The following is a 21580-nucleotide window of genomic DNA, read 5'->3' as shown; positions in this document are numbered from 1 at the left end:
ATATGGCTGTGAAGTGAGGTACTGGTATTAGTGAGGTAGTGGTATTATTATATGTAGCTTCTGAGCATCTGCCTAGTGGCTGGTTTTTCTTGAAGTAGTGGGAGAGGGCAGATAAAATGTTGGAACGAGATTGTGGGAGGGTAAAGGTAGATTTCAGTTTCTCTTCCTGTTAGATTATCAGAAGCTAAACAGTATCAAGGCATTATGGAACAAGAGCTGAGACGTGTGGAGGGGCAGTTGGCTGAAGAACGAAACCTGAGACTGTCTACTGAAGATGCTCTATTTGCAGCAGAAGAGCAAATGAGAAGGTGGGGAACATGTCTTGTGCCTGTTTTCAGATGGTAGATGTTGCTGTGTCCACAGACAGAAAAGAGAGGGTAAGACAGCATACAAAATAATACAGAAACAAAAAAGCAACACTGGGCCTTCAGGATTGAGATGATCAAAATCTCTTGTTTATTAATTGGCGGATAGACCCGACAGGGGTCGTGTTTCGGCGCACTGGCGCCTGCCTCAGGGGTCTTTGATGTGGAATGGAGTCTCAATTGCTCCGAGAGCCTAATCAGCATGGACAACGTTGTCAGGCTATTTGGCGGGTTTTTTTTAGACTGACAGCGTTGTCCATGCTGATTAGGCTCTCGGAGTAATTGAGACTCCATTCCACATCAAAGACCCCTGAGGCAGGCGCCAGTGCGCCGAAACACGGCCCGTGTCGGGTCTATCCGTCAATTAATAAACAAGAGACTTTGATCATCTCAATCCTGAAGGCCCAGTGTTGCTTTTTTGTTTCAGATGTTACTGTGTGACAGCATCTCTTTCAGATCTGGGATTAATGCATACAAGGCATTTAAATGTTCAAATGATCTCATAATTTGGATTTAGTAGCAGTTGTGCATATTCGGAAAAAAAAAATTGGCATGACACAAACATTTTTTTTTTCTAGCTTTAGCTGCTGTCTTTTTGAAATTTAGTAATCTCTCGAGATGAGATATGATGACCCCAAGACCCCTTTCTTCCTCGGTGTCCATCCATGACTCGCCCCTCCTCTCTCCCCGCCCCCCCCTAATCTCCCCTTGGATTTATGCACCCAACAGGGATCTGGCCCTACACTTTTTCACACTGACTCTTACTGTCTAGCCCCATGGCTGGTGTTAGGGGATGGGAAACAGGGCTACTTCCCTGGGGGGTCCCAAGCTGAAGGAGGTATAGCCTGTAGACAGGCTTTGGGACTCCCCTGCTCTACAATACTGTATTGTAGATCTTAGTGTTCTACTGCAAAAAAGCAGACCTGTGCTCTTAATCCCACTACAGTATCACTTATGAAAATACTGAACAGAATCAGCTCCAGGATAATCTGCTGATAATCCCTTCTTTCTCCATTTACCACTGTTTCTGTTGTCTACCAGTCAGCCACCTTAGGTCCCACTCCTAGGCTGCTCAGTTTATTTATAAGCCTGCAGCTTGGGACTGTATCGACAGCTTAACTAAATAGCAACTATACCATACTAAATTGATCTTATTCCTTGGTTACCCAGTTTAAAAAAAACAAAAAACAACTTGACCAGTTTGCCAATAAATGGAAGTTTCAACCAGTTTGCACTTCTGGTTTTTGTTTTGTGTTTTCTCTTTCTCTCATATTCCTCTGGACAGTAAAACTACATCAGTCCCCATCTTGCTTAACACTTCAGATGCTGCTGTATCTATTTTCAGCCAGACCCAGGATATGTCCTATCTCTCTGTAGCCTCTACTATACAAGCAGTGAATTAATTGGGTAGGAAAGGGAGTTCTGGAGGCACCAAGTGAACAAAACACATGGGAGGCATGAGAGGTCACTTGGGGAAGAAAATTGGATTAGTATCAGTAATCCAGTAGTTCTCAACACAGTCCTAGCTGATCAGGCTTTCAGGATAAAACAAAACAAACGGAAGAAACCCCAAAAGACCAGACTGAAACCACAGATGGTAAGAGCATCAAAAACGTTTATTGGGACCCTACACGGTCCGTGTTTCGGCCAAAAGGCCTTCCTCAGGGGTCTTCAAGTTGACGTAGACAGATATGTTTCTCCGAAATTCTCATGAAGTAGAAAGACATGAACTCTGGTGCAATCTGAAACGGAGCATAGACACTGAAGCCTGAGTTCATGTCTTTCTGCTTCATGAGAATTTCGGAGAAACATCTGCGTCAATTTGAAGACCCCTGAGGAAGGCCTTTTTGGCCGAAACACGGACCGTGTAGGGTCCCAAAAAACCTTTTTTGGTGCTCTTACCATCTGTGGTTTCAGTCTGGTCTTTTGGGGTTTCTTCCGTTTGTTTTGTGCGTTCAGCATTTTTTGCGGGAGATTTGGACCCTCTTTTTGTTGGTCTCAGGCTTTCAGGATACCCACAATGGATATGCACCAGATAGATTTGCATGCACTACCACCATTTTATGCAAATCTATCTCCTGGATATTCCTTGTGGATATCCTGAAAACCTGACTGGCTGGGTATGTCCCCGAGGACTGGGTTGAAAACCCTTGCTGTGATCTGATGAAAATCTGTAAATCCCTTTTATCCCTTGAACTAGTAAGCGTGCAGTATACCTTATCAAGCCCTGTATGCATTCAGCACATCATCATGGTGCTAGGGTGTAATTTGTGAAAAGTATGCCTCTGAAATCTTGTCTTTTTCAAGAGATGCTAATGAGAGACTAATAAATGCTCATCTATGATGATGCTGCTTTCTACATATTGCAGGTGACATAAGAGCATAAGCATTGCTGTACTGGGACAAACCAAAGGTCCATGAAGCCCAGTATCCTGTTTCCAATATAAGTACCTGGCAAGATCCCAGAACAGTAAAAACAGATTTTATGCAGTTTATCCTAGAAATATAAGTACATAAGTACATAAGTAATGCCATACTGGGAAAAGACCAAGGGTCCATCGAGCCCAGCATCCTGTCCACGACAGCGGCCAATCCAGGCCAAGGGCACCTGGCAAGCTTCCCAAACGTACAAACATTCTATACATGTTATTCCTGGAATTTTGGATTTTTCCAAGTCCGTTTAGTAGCAGTTTATGGACTTGTCCTTTAGGAAACCGTCCAACCCCTTTTTAAACTCTGCTAAGCTAACCGCCTTCACCACTTTCTCCGGCAACGAATTCCAGAGTTTAATTACACGTTGGGTGAAGAAAAATTTTCTCCGATTTGTTTTAAATTTACTACACTGTAGTTTCATCACATGCCCCCTAGTCCTAGTATTTTTGGAAAGCGTGAACAGACGCTTCACATCCACCTGTTCCACTCCACTCATTATTTTATATACCTCTATCATGTCTCCCCTCAACCGTCTCTTCTCCAAGCTGTATAGCCCTAGCCTCCTTAGTCTTTCTTCATAGGGAAGTCGTCCCATCCCCGCTATCATTTTAGTCGCCCTTCGCTGCACCTTTTCCAATTCTACTATATCTTTCTTGAGATGCGGCGACCAGAATTGAACACAATACTCAAGGTGCGGTTGCACCATGGAGCGATACAACGGCATTATAACATCCTCACACCTGTTTTCCATACCTTTCCTAATAATACCCAACATTCTATTCGCTTTCTTAGCCGCAGCAGCACACTGAGCAGAAGGTTTCAGTGTGTTATCGACGACGACACCCAGATCCCTTTCTTGGTCCGTAACTCCTAACGTGGAACCTTGCATGACGTAGCTATAATTCGGGTTCTTTTTTCCCACATGCATCACCTTGCACTTGCTCACATTAAAATAGTCTATATGGCAATGTTCCACCTTTATATTCTGTGACTCGCACAAACTAGGGTTTGTGCAGGGCCATGCCGATGCGGTAAGCGGGGTAAGCACCGCAGGAGGGCGCCCACCTCTGGAGGGCGCCGCTGCAGTGCTTACCCTCGCCCCGCGCCGCCGAGGCCTTTAAATCTTTTACTTGCAGTCGCAGCAGCGTCTCTGAAAACGGAGCGCTGCCGACATCTCCCTTCCCTTGCACTCGTTGGTTCCCTCAGTGTCCCGCCTTCTTCTGACGTCAGAAGAAGGCGGACACTGAGGGAACCAAGAGCGCGAAGGGAAGGGAGACGTCAGCAGCGCTCCGCTTTCACAGACGCTGCTGCGACTGCAAGTAAAAGATTTAAAGGCCCCCAGGGCGCGCAGCGATCATCTTCACGGGGGGGAGGAGAGGGGCGCGCGCGCGCCAACTGTTCTTCTGCGGGGGGGGGGGGGGCGCCAACTGTTCTTCTGCGGGGGGGCGCCAACAGTTCGTCTGCGGGGGGGGGGGGGGGGGGGCGGCATAGACCCTTGGCACGGGCCTGGGTTTGTGGAAACATATACATCAAGCAATGCTATTTTTTACTGAGGGGACGTCTCATCAGGTCACTCAGGCAATTGCAATCACATAAGTGATGTGCCTGCAGCTGTGACAATTTTATAATCATAGCCCCCAACCACCTATAGTGCAGCAAACTATCCCTCAAAAAAATCTTTCATTAGTGCTTTGTGAAACATCAATATCTATCCTAATTTCCTATTATCATTTTGCTTATCTTTTTCTACTGTTGCACCATTGCTTCTATAGAAAAATGTCTTCTCAGTAGCACGCTTGCTTGAATTTGTGTCAGTAACAAAATACGTGAAGACGCCACAAACTTCACAGTATTAAACCCAGTTCATATTGTATCATATCAAGTACCAAACAATTATGGCTTGCTATATCACTGCTTCCAACAGAATATTTTTCTGTGATTGTGCTAGATATAAAGTTGTGGCACTTACCTGCAAGGCGTTCTTGATGTACACTAGATCCCGACAGGAGCCTGTTTCACATTGACAGCTTTGTCAAGGGAAATATTTCGTGTACGGGCTCATTTCTTTAACAGCAGTTCATTGTGCAACAGTGGTGCAACAGTAGAAAAAGATAAGTAAAATGATAACAGGAAATTAGGATAGATATTGATGTCTCACAAAGCACTAATGAAAGATTTTTTTTGAGGGATAGTTTGTTGCACTATAGGTGGTTGGGGGCTGTCTATGATTATAAAATCGTCACAGCTGCAGGCACATCACTTATGTGATTGCAATTGCCTGAGTGACTGGATGAGACGTCCCCTTAGTAAGAAATAGCATTGCTTGATGTATATGTTTCCACAAACCCTAGTTTATCCTAGAAATAAGCAGTGGGTTTTCCCAAGTCCATCTTAATAATGGCTTACGGAGTTTTCTTTTAGGAAACTATCCAAACCCTTTAAACCCTGTCAAGCTAACTGTTTTTACAACATTCTGTAGCAATGAATCCCAGGTTTAATTACACATTGAGTGAAGAAATATTTTTTCTGGTTTGTTTTACTTTTACCGCTTAATAGCTTCGTTGTGTGCCCCCGTAGTCCTAGTATTTTTAGAAAGAGTAAACACGTGATTCACGTCTACCTGTTCTACTCCACTCATTTTATAGCCCTCTATCGTATCTCACCTCAGCCGTCTCTTCTCCAAGCTGAAGAGCCCTAGCCACTTTAGCATTTTCTTCATAAGGAAGTTGTCCCGTCCTGTTTATTGTTTTCATCGCCCTTCATGCTAGTCTGCCATGTGATGAGTCTGGAACAGCACTCGCAAAACAACAAATGCCTCACCAATTAGCTTTCTGGAATCAGATACTCATGAAGAATTAATTTGTGAGGCATTTACTCTTTCGTGAGTGTTGTGTTGGATTCTGACCTCAGAAAGCTAACGACCCCTGACACAGGCATTGTGCCGAAACACGGCTGTGCCGGGTCCGTTAATAAAGCTCCTGCTATTTGGACCTGTGATCTCATCTCTGTTTTTGCCATCTCTGCTTTGTGCTGACCTTGATGGGATCTGCAGAGGTTTTTATCTTCGTTGTTTTGCACCTGTTTACTAATAGCATACATAAACAGCTTTTGCATGCACTGATGCAATGGACTACTTATTAATTCTAGTCATAGGTTTGGGATCGGTGTATAGAAATATTTAAATGAACAGGCCTCTTGTATATGTCGGTGGGCAGCGTGGGGAGGGGGTGTAACCAAAAATGTCATGTCTCATATGTCTTGTGTAATTAAACTCTGGAATTTGTTGCCAGAGAATGTAGTAAAGGTGGTTAGCTTAGTGGAGTTTAAAAAAGGTTTGGACGGCTTCCTAAAGGGAAAGTCCACAGACCCTTATTAAATGGACTTGGGAAAAATTCACTATTTCTGGGATAAGCAGTATAAAATGTTTGGTACTTCTTTGGGATCTTGCCAGGTATTTGTGATCTGGATTGGCCACTGTTGGAAACAGGATGCTGGGCTTGATGGGCCTTTGCTCTTTCCCAGTATGGCAATACTTATGTGGTTACAGATGTAGGATCACTGAACAGGTGTGGGTTGTGTCTTAAGTTAGTGTGAGGTGTATTTTCAAAGCACTTAGACTTACAAAGTTTCCTAGTAGCCTATGGACCTTTGTGTAAGTCTAAGTGCTGTGAAAATGAGCCCCTTTGTCTTCTTTCATTTCTCCTTTGTGATTATACATGTGGGATTGATGGGTTAGTATGTGTGACCTTGTTTTGCAGGTCAAATGTGTGGGCTGACAACCAGGATCCTGAGATATCTTCATCTCATGAGCACTCGCTGCTGATTGAACCTATGGAAGGCACTTTTAGCAAGGTAAGAAAAACCACTGTGAAAAGAAGATAAGAAATAGTAAGTCACGCATTTTAAAACCCAAGTTGTTCCACATAGTAAAATAAATATATAATACATCATATTTTTTAATGCTGTGATCATAACAAGGGAATATGTCCTATCTGTAAATGTTGTTTTGAAGCTTTTAGTGAATAACTCTACCCTATAAACCTTTCTATGGAGCATCTGGTTGGAAGCCCATCATTTAAATATTCCTCCAGAACCTTGCTGAGTATTCCCATTTCCAAGAGGTTTCTCAAAAATTGATGTTCAGTATATCAGTGTCACAAAGATGCTACCAAGGGCCAATAGACTCTAAGCATTTATAGCAACAGCTCAGCAAATCTTTTTCATGGGGCAAACTTTAATTCTATGGATTTTGGTGAGGACACTGTAGGTCAGGCTTTTCATTTATTAACATACCTCTGAACCAGTGTGTGGTAAATTCTGGAGCAGCCTTAAAGATGTTTCTGTAGAGCAGTGGTTCCCAAACCTGGTCCTGGAGGCACCCCAGCCAGTCAGGTGTTCAGGATTTCCATGATGAATATTCATGGAGGGATTTGCGTGCACTGCATGCAAATCTCTCTTGAATATTTATTGTGAGTATCCTGAAAACCTGACTGGCTGGGGTGCCCCCAGGACCAGGTTTGGAAACCGCTGGTGTAGTGCCGACACTAACTTCAGTCTGAAGTGCGGAAAGAGGAGCACCTTGAAACAGCTATTGGCGAAACACGTGTCGACACTGATTCCCCTTTTGAAAATAACTGTTCTGATTTATTGTTTTCACAGTATTTAAATGTTATAAAAAAGTTGAAAATGTCAAAGACAATATAAAAAAGCTGAAAATTTCCAAACAAATTCTTAAAATGATGACGGTAAAATTATGGTACTGATGCAGAACTGGATGCACGAGAAATCCCCTTGACAAGAACGATTGTGGGATTTGCATCACTGAGGCACCATATCTTACAACTAATTTGTTGGTTAAATGAGTGAGCTATATGGAATTCTTTTTTTGATGTTTTGACTATTTTGTTTCTGCTCTTATTTTGCATTATTACTATTTTTGCCTAATTTTGGATTGATCAAACATATAAACGGCAAGTGACCGACTCACCTGCAAATGCGCAGTAGAGTCGGAACGCTGAGAGTGTAGAAGTCCAAGCCCCGCCTCCACCAGAAGTACAGCCCAATAGGGAGGAGGGCTTGGACATGGGCGTGGAAATCGGGAAAGGAGGGGGCGGAACTGAGGGAAACAGACGCTGGGGGGAAGGCAGGGGAGAGAGCAGGGTTGGTGGACGGGGGGAGGCCATAGGAAAACAAAAAAACTAGCCCGTTGTTACGGGCTTAATGGCTAGTTTATTTATAAAATACACATGTACATTGTTGCTCCATGTCTGGTCCTTCCAATCTGCATCCCTGGAAACACAAATGGCGTGATCTTAGCAGCACATATACTTGTGTGCATGTAAGTGTGTGTTCAGCCATGCAGTTTTGTAAAAGCCCTTTCCCACATGTGAAACCTTTATAAAATCACCCCTTATATCTCACTTTGGAATGACAATCAGGGTTCACTTTGCGCTACTATAATTCCCATAACGCCTTTCAGCTCTTCCTGAAGATTTTTGAATGCTTTATCAGCAAGTCAGCATTGCAAGTAGTAGGGATCTTTTATGCGGCTCTGAAACCTGCCAAAAAGGAATCCCCACTAACTTATATATCGTATGGTTGCAGCAATGACAGCATCAGAAGTGTAGTCCTCTAAACAGAAAATAACAATTTTAGAAAAGAAATTCCTATTTTGTACAAAATTGTACATTACTGTTCTTTTGCGGTGGGGCTCAGATCAAGGTGTCTCTTGAAGTTAGGAGGTCATTGTCTAAATAATAATAAAATTCCTCCTGTGCTTGAAAAGAAACTCCATTTTTAGGGGTTGTAATAAATCCCAAGTTAATAAGGTGTGAACTGTGACCTAAAATTCCATTTTCTAGATGCTCTTCTGGAGCTTAAAATCCCGTCATACAGGCGTTTTTCATTTTTGCATTACTGATAAGAATGCCTGTCTCTCTGAACAGAATATTACTTCTGCCACTACATGATTTCTCTTGTTTTTTTTTTTTCCCCCTCTTGTTTCAGCCCCGGAGCAGCTCTGGCCTGAGACGGTTCCTGCAGTACATGTTCTATTCCCGGACAAGAACACCGCTGCTGCTGGCTGTGTACTTCCTGGTCGTGCACATCCTCCTCTTTCTCTGCTTCACTGGTCACCTGTGAGAGCCCAAATCTGCTCAGCCAGGATGATCTGGTGTATTTATTGATCTGATTCTTCTCCAGCCTGAAACATCAATCTCCTAGTCTCAGCCTCGCCGAAGTCTGGTGTGATGGCTGCTTCCTGCAAAACAGATGGAGATTCAGTCACACCCAGAGATCCAAAAATCATAGACACATGGTGTATAGTCCCGTGTTTTATCCAAAAGCTGCCCCTTTCCGTGATGGGCTGAAGCAGTGGCCACTGTGGGATAATTATCGGTCCGTATGTTGAGGACAGAGATCATCCATTTTATTCCTTACTGACAAAAAAAAAATTGCACTTGAAGGAATCTCCTGCATCTGTTAATGGCACTTTCTGTGTAATGTCACAAAATGTATGACCTCTCATTCTTAGAAGATAGAGGGCAGTGTGGATTTGGCACTAGTTTCTGCCCCTGGTTAAGCATGAGTTTGTTCACACACATGCTTGTAGATAACTGGCTGCTTTTCCTGGCAGACATCGGTAAACAGAAGACAATTTGATTAGGTCCTGTCGGGAGAAGGAGAGACAGACAAGTCATGTGGTGCCATGACTCAATAAGAGCAGCCTCACTACATATAACTTCTCTATTTGTCCTTTAATGTACCAGTTAAAACAAGAAATCGGTCTATCTTTAGCTGTTTACTGAGGGGAATATGTAGGTTTTTCTTTGATCTTGAGGGTCTTTCATAGAAAGCAGGTAGCTTTCATTACGCACAAGGGTTTTGCCGTCACTGGTGTTTATATCTACAGAGACATGATTGCTGTGGTGTTTAATGTTCTTATAAAGGAAAGATAGTATTGCAGTGAAAGGAGGCACCTGAACCAGAGGAACCTGGAACCAAATCATTATACCCTTAAAGTTATGATCAGAAACGTTTACTTCTGCTAAACAAGACCATTTAATGAGTAGATCTGCAATTCCAAAAGAGGTCTTAAACGTTTGTGGGAGTATAAGAGTGGGATCAAGCCCAGTCTTTTTCATAGCCCGAGACCTGGAATTTGAACTGAGGTGCAAAAATATGTTAGTGTTTACTATGATAGGATGATCCCCTGTTACCACCTTCTGCAGGCCTGGATCTGAGGAGCCTTCGGTGGCTCCTATGTGAATATATTCAAGCAGAGGAGATTTTGTGCACCTCTGAATGTGTGCAGGGTGTGTGTACGTGCAGAGATAATGTGCCTTCCCAGGTAGAGATGATTCCCCAAAATAATGAAAGCCTTAAAAGAGAAAATGCTCCTTCCTCCTTGTGGGGGTGGGGAGTACAATATTTACATTTTCGTGGACTCAAGACTCTACACCCTTTTGTGCTGCTCATTAGATTTAATGGTGACATAATGCTGATGATTCCGTGTGAAGGAGCTAAATTCAGGGGCTTTTCTTTGTAGTACAGGTTTCAAACTACTTTTCTTCATATCAAAGTGCAATTGAACTACTTGGACGGAAATATCTGTTTAAATGTTTTTATGTGTGTATTTGTATGTGGATGGTATGGACATAGGTGTTTGGTTGTTAAGGCCCTTGATAAGATTTCCAGAAGGCCTTGTAATTCGGGAATACATTTGTTTTACTGTAGGTCCAGTTGCCAGTATGGGTACCATGTTCATTCTTACATCAATTTAATGCAAGATGCCGAACAGGCAGTATTTTTGCAATTCCCTTTTGAACTGTGGCTCGGCCTTCAAACCCTCTTCCTGTAACCAGCAATCTATGACAAGAAAAGGTGGGGTGGTAAATAGGAGGGGCTGTCTGTAGCACCAGAAATGAGCACCGAGGTTTTCCATCTGATGAAAATCTGAAGAAGCAAATGGGTTGGGTCTAAACATTTTTTTTTAATGGGTTTGGAAAGGGTTTGAGAAGTACCAGGGTATAAGACTATGACCACTTGGCAGCAGCAGCATACTTCCTAGTGCACTTTCCCGCACGATCATAGGGCACCATGTGTTCAGATGGGTGCGGAGAAGGTGCCATAATTGTAAGACAGAAACTTGCCTCCACTTAATATGTATATGTTTTATCCAGGAGAAGCTGCTGCTCTGCCTGTCAGTGGTACACAGAAGGTCCCAAAAAAAACAACAAGGCAAGTGATCTGCAAAGTCCAACGTGGAAAATAAGCCAGCAGATCAGTATAACATCAAAAGGAGTTTATTAAAGATACCATATGTAAAACAGTTGCCCGACACAGGCCGTGTTTCGCCCACAAAGGGCTGCGTCAGGGGCTACAATAAACAAACACATCAAATTATAAAATATGAACATCATAAAAACACAATAAATTGTGTATATAGATATACAAATATATGATTTATAAAATTTAAAAATATATAAAATTATCAAATGTACATATAAAACGTCTGTTTTATATGTACATTTTATATTTTATATTTTTTAATTTTATATATTTTTTTATTTTATAAATCATATATTTGTATATCTATATACACAATTTATTGTGTTTTTATGATGTTCATATTTTATAATTTGATGTGTTTGTTTATTGTAGCCCCTGACGCAGCCCTTTGTTGGTGGCGGCGGCGGCAGCAGGGGTGGGTCGGCAGTGGCAGGGGGCTAAAATGTGCCCCCTCACCTCGGGCTCTGGACCCCCCTCCCGCCGAAGTCTGGCTACGCCCCTGCTATGAGCATTGAGTGGTCTTGAATTTTTACAGGACTGCAGTGCATTTCTGACTTTCCTGTGTATGGTTCCACATTTGGATGATAATAATTGGCTACTATCTGTGATTTGCAGAAGGGCTAGGTTATTGAAAATGCCATTTCTGCAAACAGTAGGCACTTGAAATTATCCAAACCCAAAAGGGACGAATGGAGCAAAACCACAAGGAAAACAAGGATACAGCCATGGTCCCGGATTGTTCAGGCTCTATTCTTTAGTTCATTGTAAATCCTTAATGACTGTTTGGCGAGTATCAGAAACCCACTTTGTGTGCTCTGGCTGGCAAACCTTGTGAGACATATCCAGTCCACTGCATCAGACAAGTCATTTAGTAACATTTCATTGCTTCAGAAATGACAGATCATTTCTGAGGATGTCGGCCAAACAAACTAATTTCTCTGTTTCACCCCCTGTTAAATATTCTGCTATGTATGTCAGGCATCTGACAATATTGTGACCAGTTTGATACTGATAATGAAGTGCTTCGGCCTCAAATGAATTTGGGAATACTAAAAGCCATACACAGTCCTACCATCCTTCCTGTAAATTGTTTGTAGAGATTACCGAATGGATTCCTTGTATTCTATTTTGTTCTACTTTATATAGTGACCAAATTTTTAATGTTTACAGACTCTTTAAAAAAAATTGTATACTGTATAAAATAAAATATATATTTTAAAGTGAAATGCTGTGTATTCCTTGATTGATCTTAGAAACATTTATACCCTGGTTGGCTGGGCATAAAGGACAAATGCTCTTTTCAGTCGAGCATTTGTCCTTTATGCCCAGCCGGTCTTAGGGGTGGTTGCATAGGGTCTCGCACTTCCAGGGGTCCCAAGGCACTCCATGCTACTGCTGCAATCTGACTCTTTGCCTCTCCTTCCCTGAGCTGCAGAGTGCCCTCCTGGCACCTTAAGCTATCCTGGTGGTCTAGTGTAGACCCCCAGTCTTTCCTGCCAGTGCTGACCCTCTTGCTGCCGTATCGCTCTTTAAAAATGGCTGCCGAGACTTTTAGCGGCGGCCTTGCGAGACTTCCGCTGCAGCATAATGGGTAGTCAGGAACAAATCAGGCTCCAGTTGTTTCATAGAATCAGATCTCAAACCCATAGCAGAAACAAGCAATTTAACCACAGAATGAAAATATCGTGAAACCTTCCCATAAACAGTCTGGTGAAGCAAGTATAAAATTTTAAACTGAATCATACACTGCACAGGTAACTAATGTAGCTGTCTCAAGGCTGATATAATATTTCCCCACCTTGAGAGAGACCCACAACCACCCTTAGTGCAGCATTTTGAACCACCTGCAGTGCTTTAACCCTAGCAGTGGATATCCCCGGATAAAGGGAATTGCAGTAATCTACATTTGATAGCACCATACCGAAAATCAGAAAAAGCCAATGTTTGCTTTAGTTGATACAACAGATGTAATTGAGCAAAAGACACGTGGATAGCATGACCAGTCTGAGTTTGCATAGTAAGATGTTAATCCAATATCGCCTCCAGCAGCTTCATTTCACTTTTTATAGCCATCTCCACTCCACACACTGTTACTGGCTGAGGTCACTTACCATCCTTCACTCTTCCCTCAATCATAGTCTCGGTCTCCAAATTCAACACAAGCCTAGTCCCATACACTCACCTATAACCTTCATATATGCTCATGATCTAGCAAACTCGACCCCCATGCCATAATCTGGGGAGGGGGAAAAAGAACTACGCATCAGCATACAAGTGGTACTCAACCCCCAACTGCTCAAACAACCGACATAACGGTGCCAAATGTTACACAACAAGGCAGAAAGCAGTATGAAAAAGGTCGAATTAATAATTCTGATGTATTCCCATGTAGCGCCTGAAAAACGAAACATACAGTTTTAAAGATAACTCGTGCCCGAGCACAAAGCCAATGTAATTCTTTCAGCTGACGGGAAACACTGCCATATTTTTGTAATTGAAAAATCAACCATACAGCCATATTCTGCAATAGTAATTTAGCTAACAACTTACAATGAATTAGATACAAAAATTAACACGCAGTCAGCGCAAAGTCTGTACACAAACTGAGGGGAGTGTTCCCAGCATACTTCCTTACAGTTATCGGAAAGAAAATGTATTGTGTATTCACAGTGACAGTATGCGGTAAAGTACCATGCAGTCCACACTCAACTCCCACCACATAACAGCTTGTAAACTGGAGTGTGAATTAGTGTCATGCCAGCGCTGTAATGGTTACCTTGATCAGGTACTAAGAGCACACACTAATTCATGTGAAAAGGCTCCAACTGTATTACCCATTTACAAGAGCATTCTGAGTTAAGCATGTACATACAAAAACACGCAAGTACTAATAATAAACATACTATATATAACACAAGCATTTGGAAGTAAACAAGAAAAATGAAAAAAAAAAATTAACCTCTGAGTATTCCTGCACAAATTAGATTTTTGCTTAATGTAAGTCTGAAGAACTGCGGGTTGTTTGTGTGTGGAGCTGGAGTCCAGCTTTTTCTTTGCCCTTAGAGGAGTATGCAGAAAGATGGTTCTTTCTCGTGGACTTCCATTTCTTTTAACGTTTGGGTCTCTTACAGCAGGCCTCAACAAATTTTCATTAAATCTAGGAGCCAGCAACTAAGACTTCTCTCGTTTCTCCTTCCCCCACCCCTCCAACATTGGCTACAGTAAATTTTATTTTTTTCTTGGGGGGGGGGGGGGGGAGAGGAGAAGAGCAGTGGGAATCCCCTGACCAGATTAGCAGTAGCTTTTTCAGAAACTAATTTACTAAGGCTCTTTTCCTAGTCTCTCTCATGCCCCCCCCCCCTCCAGTGTTCACCCAGCCGGTCTCTCATGCCTCCTTCCAGCCTTCATCTGGTCTCTGTCATGACCTCCCCCCCCCCTAGCTTTACCCCAGTCAGTTTCACCCCCCCAACCTTATCCCAGTCAGTTTCATGCCCCCTAGCTTATCCCAGGCAGTTTCATGCCCCTTCAATCAATCTCTCATGCCCCCCCCTTCCAGCCAGTTTGAACTTGAGGTTTTAGAGAAATAAGCTCCTAAAACAAAAATGACCCAGTGTATTACTATGGAAGAAGTGGTTTCAGCTTCAGATATAATTTAGCCATCAAGACAAAAATTGCTCTAAATCATATTAGACTGGAAAGAGATTACATATCTGTGCATGCCACCCTCTAGCGTTCGAACTCTTCCCAGCTGAAATTAATCAGTTTGACAGATCTGGTGTTCACTCAATTTGCTTCACACTAGAATTAAGATAATAGAAAAGGGGTTTGAAGGACTGTGGAGAGGTTCTAGCTCAATGCCGACCTCAAGATACAAATCTACTGTACCTAGTAGATCCAGACACATGTCCACCTCTGTTTATATCCTATGCTGTCTTTTCAGATGTTTTATTATTGCAGTAATGTCTATTGCCTATATTAAGCTTTATTTTTGCTGTCTACCACCTTGGGTGAATTTCTTTAAAAATATATAACCTAGTAACATAGTAGATGATGGCAGAAAAAGACCTGCACGGTCCATCCAGTCTGCCCAACAAGATAACTCATATGTGCTAATTTTGTGTATACCCTACTTTGATTTGTACCTGTGTTCTTCAGGGCACAGACCGTATAAGTCTGCCCAGCACTATCCCCGCCTCCCAACCACCAGCCCCGCCTCCCACCACCGGCTCTGGCACAGACCGTATAAGTCTGCCCAGTACTATCCCCGCCTCCCAACCACCAGCCCCGCCTCCCGATCTTGACTAAGCTCCTGAGGATCCATTCCTTCTGCACAGGATTCCTTTATGCTAATCCCACGCATGTTTGAATTCCGTTACCGTTTTCATTTCCACCACCTCCCGCGGGATAGCATTCCAAGCATCCACTACTCTCTCCGTGAAAAAATACTTCCTAACATTTGTCGAGTCTGCTCCCCTTCAATCTCATTTCATGTCCTCTCGTTCTACCACCTTCCCACCTCTGGAAAAGGTTTGTTTGCGGATTAATACGTTTCAAGTATTTGAACTTCTGTATCATATCACCCCTGTTTCTCCTTTCCTCCAGGGTATACATGTTTAGTTCAGAAAGTCTCTCCTCATACGTTTTGTAACACAAATCCCATACCATTCTCGTAGCTTTTCTAATATATAAATAAAAGCAACTGAGGCCTGGGTGATGCCACCTATCCAAAACAGCACTATCTGCACGTGTGCCCAAGTCCAAGTGACACCAGCTGATATCTGTATTCAGGTCCAGGGTACTACCAGGTGTGACTGTATGCAAGATCAAGTAGTACTGGTGATACCTATCTATTTATTTACAGTTCTACCCCGCATTTTTCCACGAAGCTCAGGTTCAATGCGGCTTACATAAATTAAGAAGCATTACAAGACGATATTAATACAAGAATGCAACTACTAAAAAAAATATAAATTATTTTCATATTAGCTGAACACAGCCCGAATGAGAATAGCTGTGTTTATGCTTAGAGTCAGGATGACAACGCAAGCAAACATGAATGGAAGTGGCCAAAACCTGAGCTTGTTCCAGGATAAAAATTTAACAAAGCTTTTCTTGGCAAATACACACTTCCCTCACTTTTTTGTTGTTGTATGTTTTACAACAAAAAATTGTAAAGCCGCCTAGATGGCATCTGTAGCGGATTAGTAAAACCTAATAAACTTGAAACTTGACAGCCCCAAATGAAAGCGCATCTGTTTTTGTAAAGATGCATTACACTTGGTAGATGGACCCAACACACGCTGGACTTTTATTTTTTTAAAGCCTGCTGTTGGATGTTTATGAGAATTGAATTTGCCTTTGCGATTTTCAGACATTGGTTGTACACATCATTAAAGCACTATCTGATTTTCAGATTATGCACTAGGTCTGTACCTTTTTGATGAGGGCTTGATAGCCGAAATACAGACCGTGTTAGGTCCCAAGTGTATGTGTCTTTATACAAACAGATGTGCTTTCATTTAGGACTGTGTGTGCGCCAATAACATAGTAAATGACGGCAGATAAAGACCCGAACGGCCCATCCAGTCTGCCCAAAAGATAAACTGCCCAGCACTGTTCCTGTACTAAAGGTTACTACTACTACTATTTAGCATTTCTATAGCGCTACAAGGCATACGCAGCACTGCACAAACATATTTATGTATTTTTTTTGTTACATTTGTACCCTGCGCTTTCCCACTCATGGCAGGCTCAATGCGGCTTACATGGGGCAATGGAGGGTTAAGTGAACTTGCCCAGAGTCACAAGGAGCTGCCTGTGCCAGAAGTGGGAATTGAACCCAGTTCCCCAGGACCAAAGTCCACCACCCTAACCACTAGGCCACTCCTCCATTGTTGCTACTATTTGAGATTCTACATGGAATGTCACCAATGTGGCCACGCACTGCTTCTGTGAATCTGACGTCCTGCACAGAAACCGAAGCTTGTGCAGCCTTCTACATGGAATGTTGCTAGTGGAATAGCAACATTCCATGTAGAATCTCCAATAGTAGCAACATTCCATGTAGTATCTATTTATTTACATTGGTACCCTGCGCTTTCCCACTCATGGCAGGCTCAATGTGGCTTACATGGGGCAATGGAGGGTTAAGTGACTTGCCCAGAGTCACAAGGAGCTGCTTGTGCCGGGAATCGAACTCAGTTCCTCAGTTCCCCAGGAGAACCAAAGTCCACTACCCTAACCACTAGGCCACTCCTCTACTCATAGAAAAGGTTCTGAGGCTAATGTCAAAGCCCCTTAAAATTTACACTCAATCCCATCCATATCTATTCAGCCAAGATCAGGGCAAAGACCGTAGAAGTACTCACAGCATTGGTTTAAAAGCTTTCTTAAATTTTACCCTAGTAGAAACTCATATTTTGGCCACTTCCTGTTTGCTTTGTTGTTTCTGTGGGAGTGGTTGTGTCTCTTCCTTTTCTGTTGTAGAGGCAGGATAACACCAACCATGGCTGTACTTAGGATCATGATAGTTAATGTAGTTTTTGAGAGAGCCTCAGATTTTCCCCCCTGCCCGTCTGTATCTTTCTGTAGCATGGTGTCAATAACATTCAGAAATTTGACTGGTTGATCATGATGTCTCTCCCACTTAATAAATATTATGTTGTTCTGGGCTTTCAAGCTTTGTGTTCATGCACGAATTCCTTACTTGTTCAAACACGTACAGTACCACTGACAGGAAAAATGTTGCAGACTATAAACTGAATAGGCACAATGGGAGTTGGAGATGAAGTCTGGTATATATTACTACTACTACTACTTATCATTTCTGTAGCGCTACTAGACGTACGCAGCACTGTACACTTGAACATGAAGAGACAGTCCCTGCTCAACAGAGCTTACAATCTAATCAAGACAGACAATCAGGACAAATAAGGGATAAGGACAAAGAGTGGCAAGATTCTGGAATCCCAAAGAGTAGCAAGATTCCGGAATCCCAAAGTCTACTACTACTTATCATTTCTATAGCGCTACTAGATGTACGCAGCGCTGTACACTTGAACATGAAGAGACAGTCCCTGCTCAACAGAGCTTACAATCTAATCAAGACAGACAATCAGGACAAATAAGGGATAAGGACAAAGAGTGGCAAGATTCCGGAATCCCAAAGAGTAGCAAGATTCCGTGCAGAATCCTAAAGAGTAGCAAGATTCCGGAATCCCAAAGTCTACTACTACTTATCATTTCTATAGCGCTACTAGACGTACGCAGCGCTGTACGCTTGAACATGAAGAGACAGTCATGCTCTCTTTCTTCCAGGTTATATCCCTCAATGCATGGTCCGGGGGAGGGGGGGGGGCTTCCTAAAAGTCATAGTGCCATGGGTGTGACTTGTGGCATAAAGGAAAAGAACACCTGGCTGCATTTGTGCAGTTGAATAAAATGTTTGCATGCTGCTGCGATTTTCTTGAAAATGGGATAGCTCTTGTCCACAGCTTGGTGCAGGGTACCATTTGATGTAGCTGAAATTCATTTGACTATGACTGTCGTCACACTTTAGCCTGCCTGATCCAAAGAAGTAAATTCCTTCTTGGACCTGTGGGTAAACTATAGTATTAACAGATATGCCAAGAGTTGAACCATCCTGAAGAGTTAGATTGGTCATATGATGTGTCTGAGGTATATATCTAGAAAAAAAAAATAATTGTCCTATTGCTTTCCAAACTAAAAAAAAAAGTAGCTATATGCATTTCTTGAGTGCATTTGAAAGGATGCTGATAGAGTGGAGGTACTATGAAAGAATTTTCAAGGAGTTTGGCCAAGTAACTAAGCCTTCACTCAGTGGCTGTAAGTATATACATGTCTACTTCTAGGTCCAAGGAAAAAGGATACTGAGGAAGGTGTGCTGAGATTTCTTCCTGTTGGTAGGGCCACCTAGCTTTTCTCTTCTTCAGTTTGCCCTTGTAAACGCAGTGGTCAGGATCATCAGTACACTGGCATTACTGAGAGAAGGAGCTCAAAGTGTTAACCTAAGAGAGTCTTCAAATGAATGTGACACACTCCTAATGAGTGAGGCTTCTCATCTCTGCATTTACCATCATATACAAAATTTCCAGTGCAATTCCCAGGGCCGCTGAGAGACTAGGTGGGCCCGGGGCAAGGCCGCCCCACCTCCATTCCCCCGCCGCTGCCGCCCCCCGTCGCTCCCCCCACCACTCCCCCCGCCGCTGCAGTCCCCAGTCTCCCCTGCCTGCCTCCAAGGCTCCGGGCTGCCTACATTCGAAGCAGCAGTCGCAGATCGCCTTTCTTCTGGCCTTCCCTCCCTGTGTCCCGCCCTCGTCTGATGTAACTTCCGGTTTCCACAAGGGTGGGACACAGGGAAGGAAGGCCCGAAGGGAGGCGATCTGTGACTGCCACTTCGAATGCAGGGGGACCGGATCTGAGGAGGCAGGCAGGTGAGACCGGGGACTGCAGCGCCAGCAGCCTGACCCTGGCGCCGGGAATTTTTTCCCCCTGCCCCCCCTCTTGGCGGCCCTGATAGAAAGGCACAAATGGATGGATCTGGTGAAGGGCTTAGAATAAGGAGTGAACTATGGAATCAATGTAAGCCTTAAAGGTGAATTTAATAGCTGAGAATTTTAGTAGAATCACGAAAAGGGAGGAGCTGATTATCAATTGTAGGAGATGATGGCAGGAAAGCATAGGGGGTGGGGAAGATGATGGATTCACATTTGGATGTATTAAGGAAGAGACATTTTTTTTTGAGCCAGAAGGCGACAGAGTTGAGGCAAGCAATAAGGTCTGAGATGGAAGAAGAAAGGTCAGAGATTCGGTATAGGATTTGAATGTCATCCGTATAGCAGAATGGTGTCCAACTGTGATTTTTGGATGACTGTGAGGCGTGGGGCAAGCAAAATATTAAAGAGTGAGGGGGAACGGATGGAGCCTTCATTCACAACCACTTGGGAATTTTCCTCTACTTTACATCCCCCCCCCCCCCTCCTCCCACCACCGCCACCACCACCTAGTCTGGTCATTACACTGATGGTCCTGGGCCAGGGCTCCTTCCAGAATTCTACAATCATGGGCCCTAACTCCAGGCATTAGGTGTCACCCTTAAGCAATGACCATGACTTCCTCACCCCAGGGCTGAGAATGCTGTCTCCATAACATCTTGGGAGTCAGAAAACAAGGCAGGTGGTCCGCCAGATCCAACATGGAAGGTCAAAACAAAAGACGGACCTTTTACTTTATTTTTCTGAAATCCCAGCGTTTTCAGATAAAGACTGATCACGGAGTATTGCTTGCCACGTTTCAACAGCTGCACCAGCCAGGCTGATTTTGAAGTTTTTCTCCAGCTAGTTACTACTGCCCCTGACGCAGCCTGTAATTCTGGTGAAACGTGGCCATGCCGGGCATTTTGTGCTGAAACTTCTGGGAGCTTTTAATTGACTAATAAAGACTGTGTTTTCCACAAGGTCTGCCTTTTGTTTTTATCTTCCACAGCATCCTGGGCCAACCTAAGGCGTGGAATCAGGGATCAAACATAGGACCATCAGGGGCTAGCTTCCCAGGAAAATCTTCACAAAGATGGTGGTGGAGAAATGGAAAGCTTTTTACTATAGTTTCTTAAAAATAAAAAAACAAAAAACAAAAAAAGAACAATAGGGTTTGAAGCAAACTTAGCAAGGACCATTCCTCACAGCAGCAAAAGAAAGTTCTCAAGTAATGCTGCAGACAGCATCTTGTAGCCTTTTCACCCTCTCTCACGTCTTGCATCTGCCTCCAATCTCACAGTACGGTCACCCTTAGAATCGGCTGCAATACTGCATGTCACAGAAATACGTGACACTGGTTTATGGACTAATTTCAGTTATTAAGAGAGAGTAGCTATAGGTGGTGCTTTTTTTTGTTGTTACATTTGTACCCCGCGCTTTCCCACTCATGGCAGGCTCAATGTGGCTTACAAGGGGCAATGGAGGGTTAAGTGACTTGCCCAGAGTTCCACTAGCAACATTCCATGTAGAAGTTGGCCCTTGCAGATCACCAATGTGGCCGCGCAGGCTTCTGCTTCTGTGAGTCTGACGTCCTGTGCATAACATCAGACTCACAGAAACAGAAGCCTGCGCAGCCTTCTACATGGAATGTTGCTAGTGGAATAGCAACATTCCATGTAGAATCTCCAATAGTATCTATTTTATTTTTGTTACATTTGTACCCCGCGCTTTCCCACTCATGGCAGGCTCAATGCGGCCTACATGGGGCAATGGAGGGTTAAGTGACTTGCCCAGAGTCACAAGGAGCTGCCTGTGCCTGAAGTGGGAATCGAACTCAGTTCCCCAGGACCAAAGTTCACCACCCTAACCATTAGGCCACTCCTCCACTCCATAATGAAATATGTGCTTGTGCTCATATTTCATTATGAAGATAGATATGTAGTCTGGGATCCAGGAGAACCTAAGATTACCAAAGAGAAACCCGACACCCAAGGTAAA

At 43.3% G+C, this 21580-nt stretch overlaps 1 protein-coding gene across 2 annotated transcripts in view; it reads left to right on the top strand.

The window, feature by feature from the left end:
- Positions 1-11083, top strand: part of GOLGB1 (golgin B1) — an 81987-nt gene extending 70904 nt beyond the window's left edge. The window contains exons 18-20 of one of the 2 annotated variants that reach the window (XM_030217061.1): positions 174-308; positions 6557-6650; positions 8805-11083. In XM_030217061.1, the coding sequence (XP_030072921.1) occupies positions 174-308; positions 6557-6650; positions 8805-8939 (364 nt within the window). In that variant the 3' untranslated portion in view covers positions 8940-11083. The remainder of the gene's footprint in view (positions 1-173; positions 309-6556; positions 6651-8804) is intronic. The other variant, XM_030217063.1, reaches the window with a different exon arrangement.
- Positions 11084-21580: the final 10497 nt, after the last annotated feature.

Source organism: Microcaecilia unicolor, chromosome 10 (genome assembly GCF_901765095.1).
Source record: "Microcaecilia unicolor chromosome 10, aMicUni1.1, whole genome shotgun sequence".
Taxonomy (NCBI): Eukaryota; Metazoa; Chordata; class Amphibia; order Gymnophiona; family Siphonopidae; genus Microcaecilia; species Microcaecilia unicolor.
Note: the sequence above shows the minus strand (reverse complement) of the source record. Positions and strands in the feature narration are given on the sequence as shown.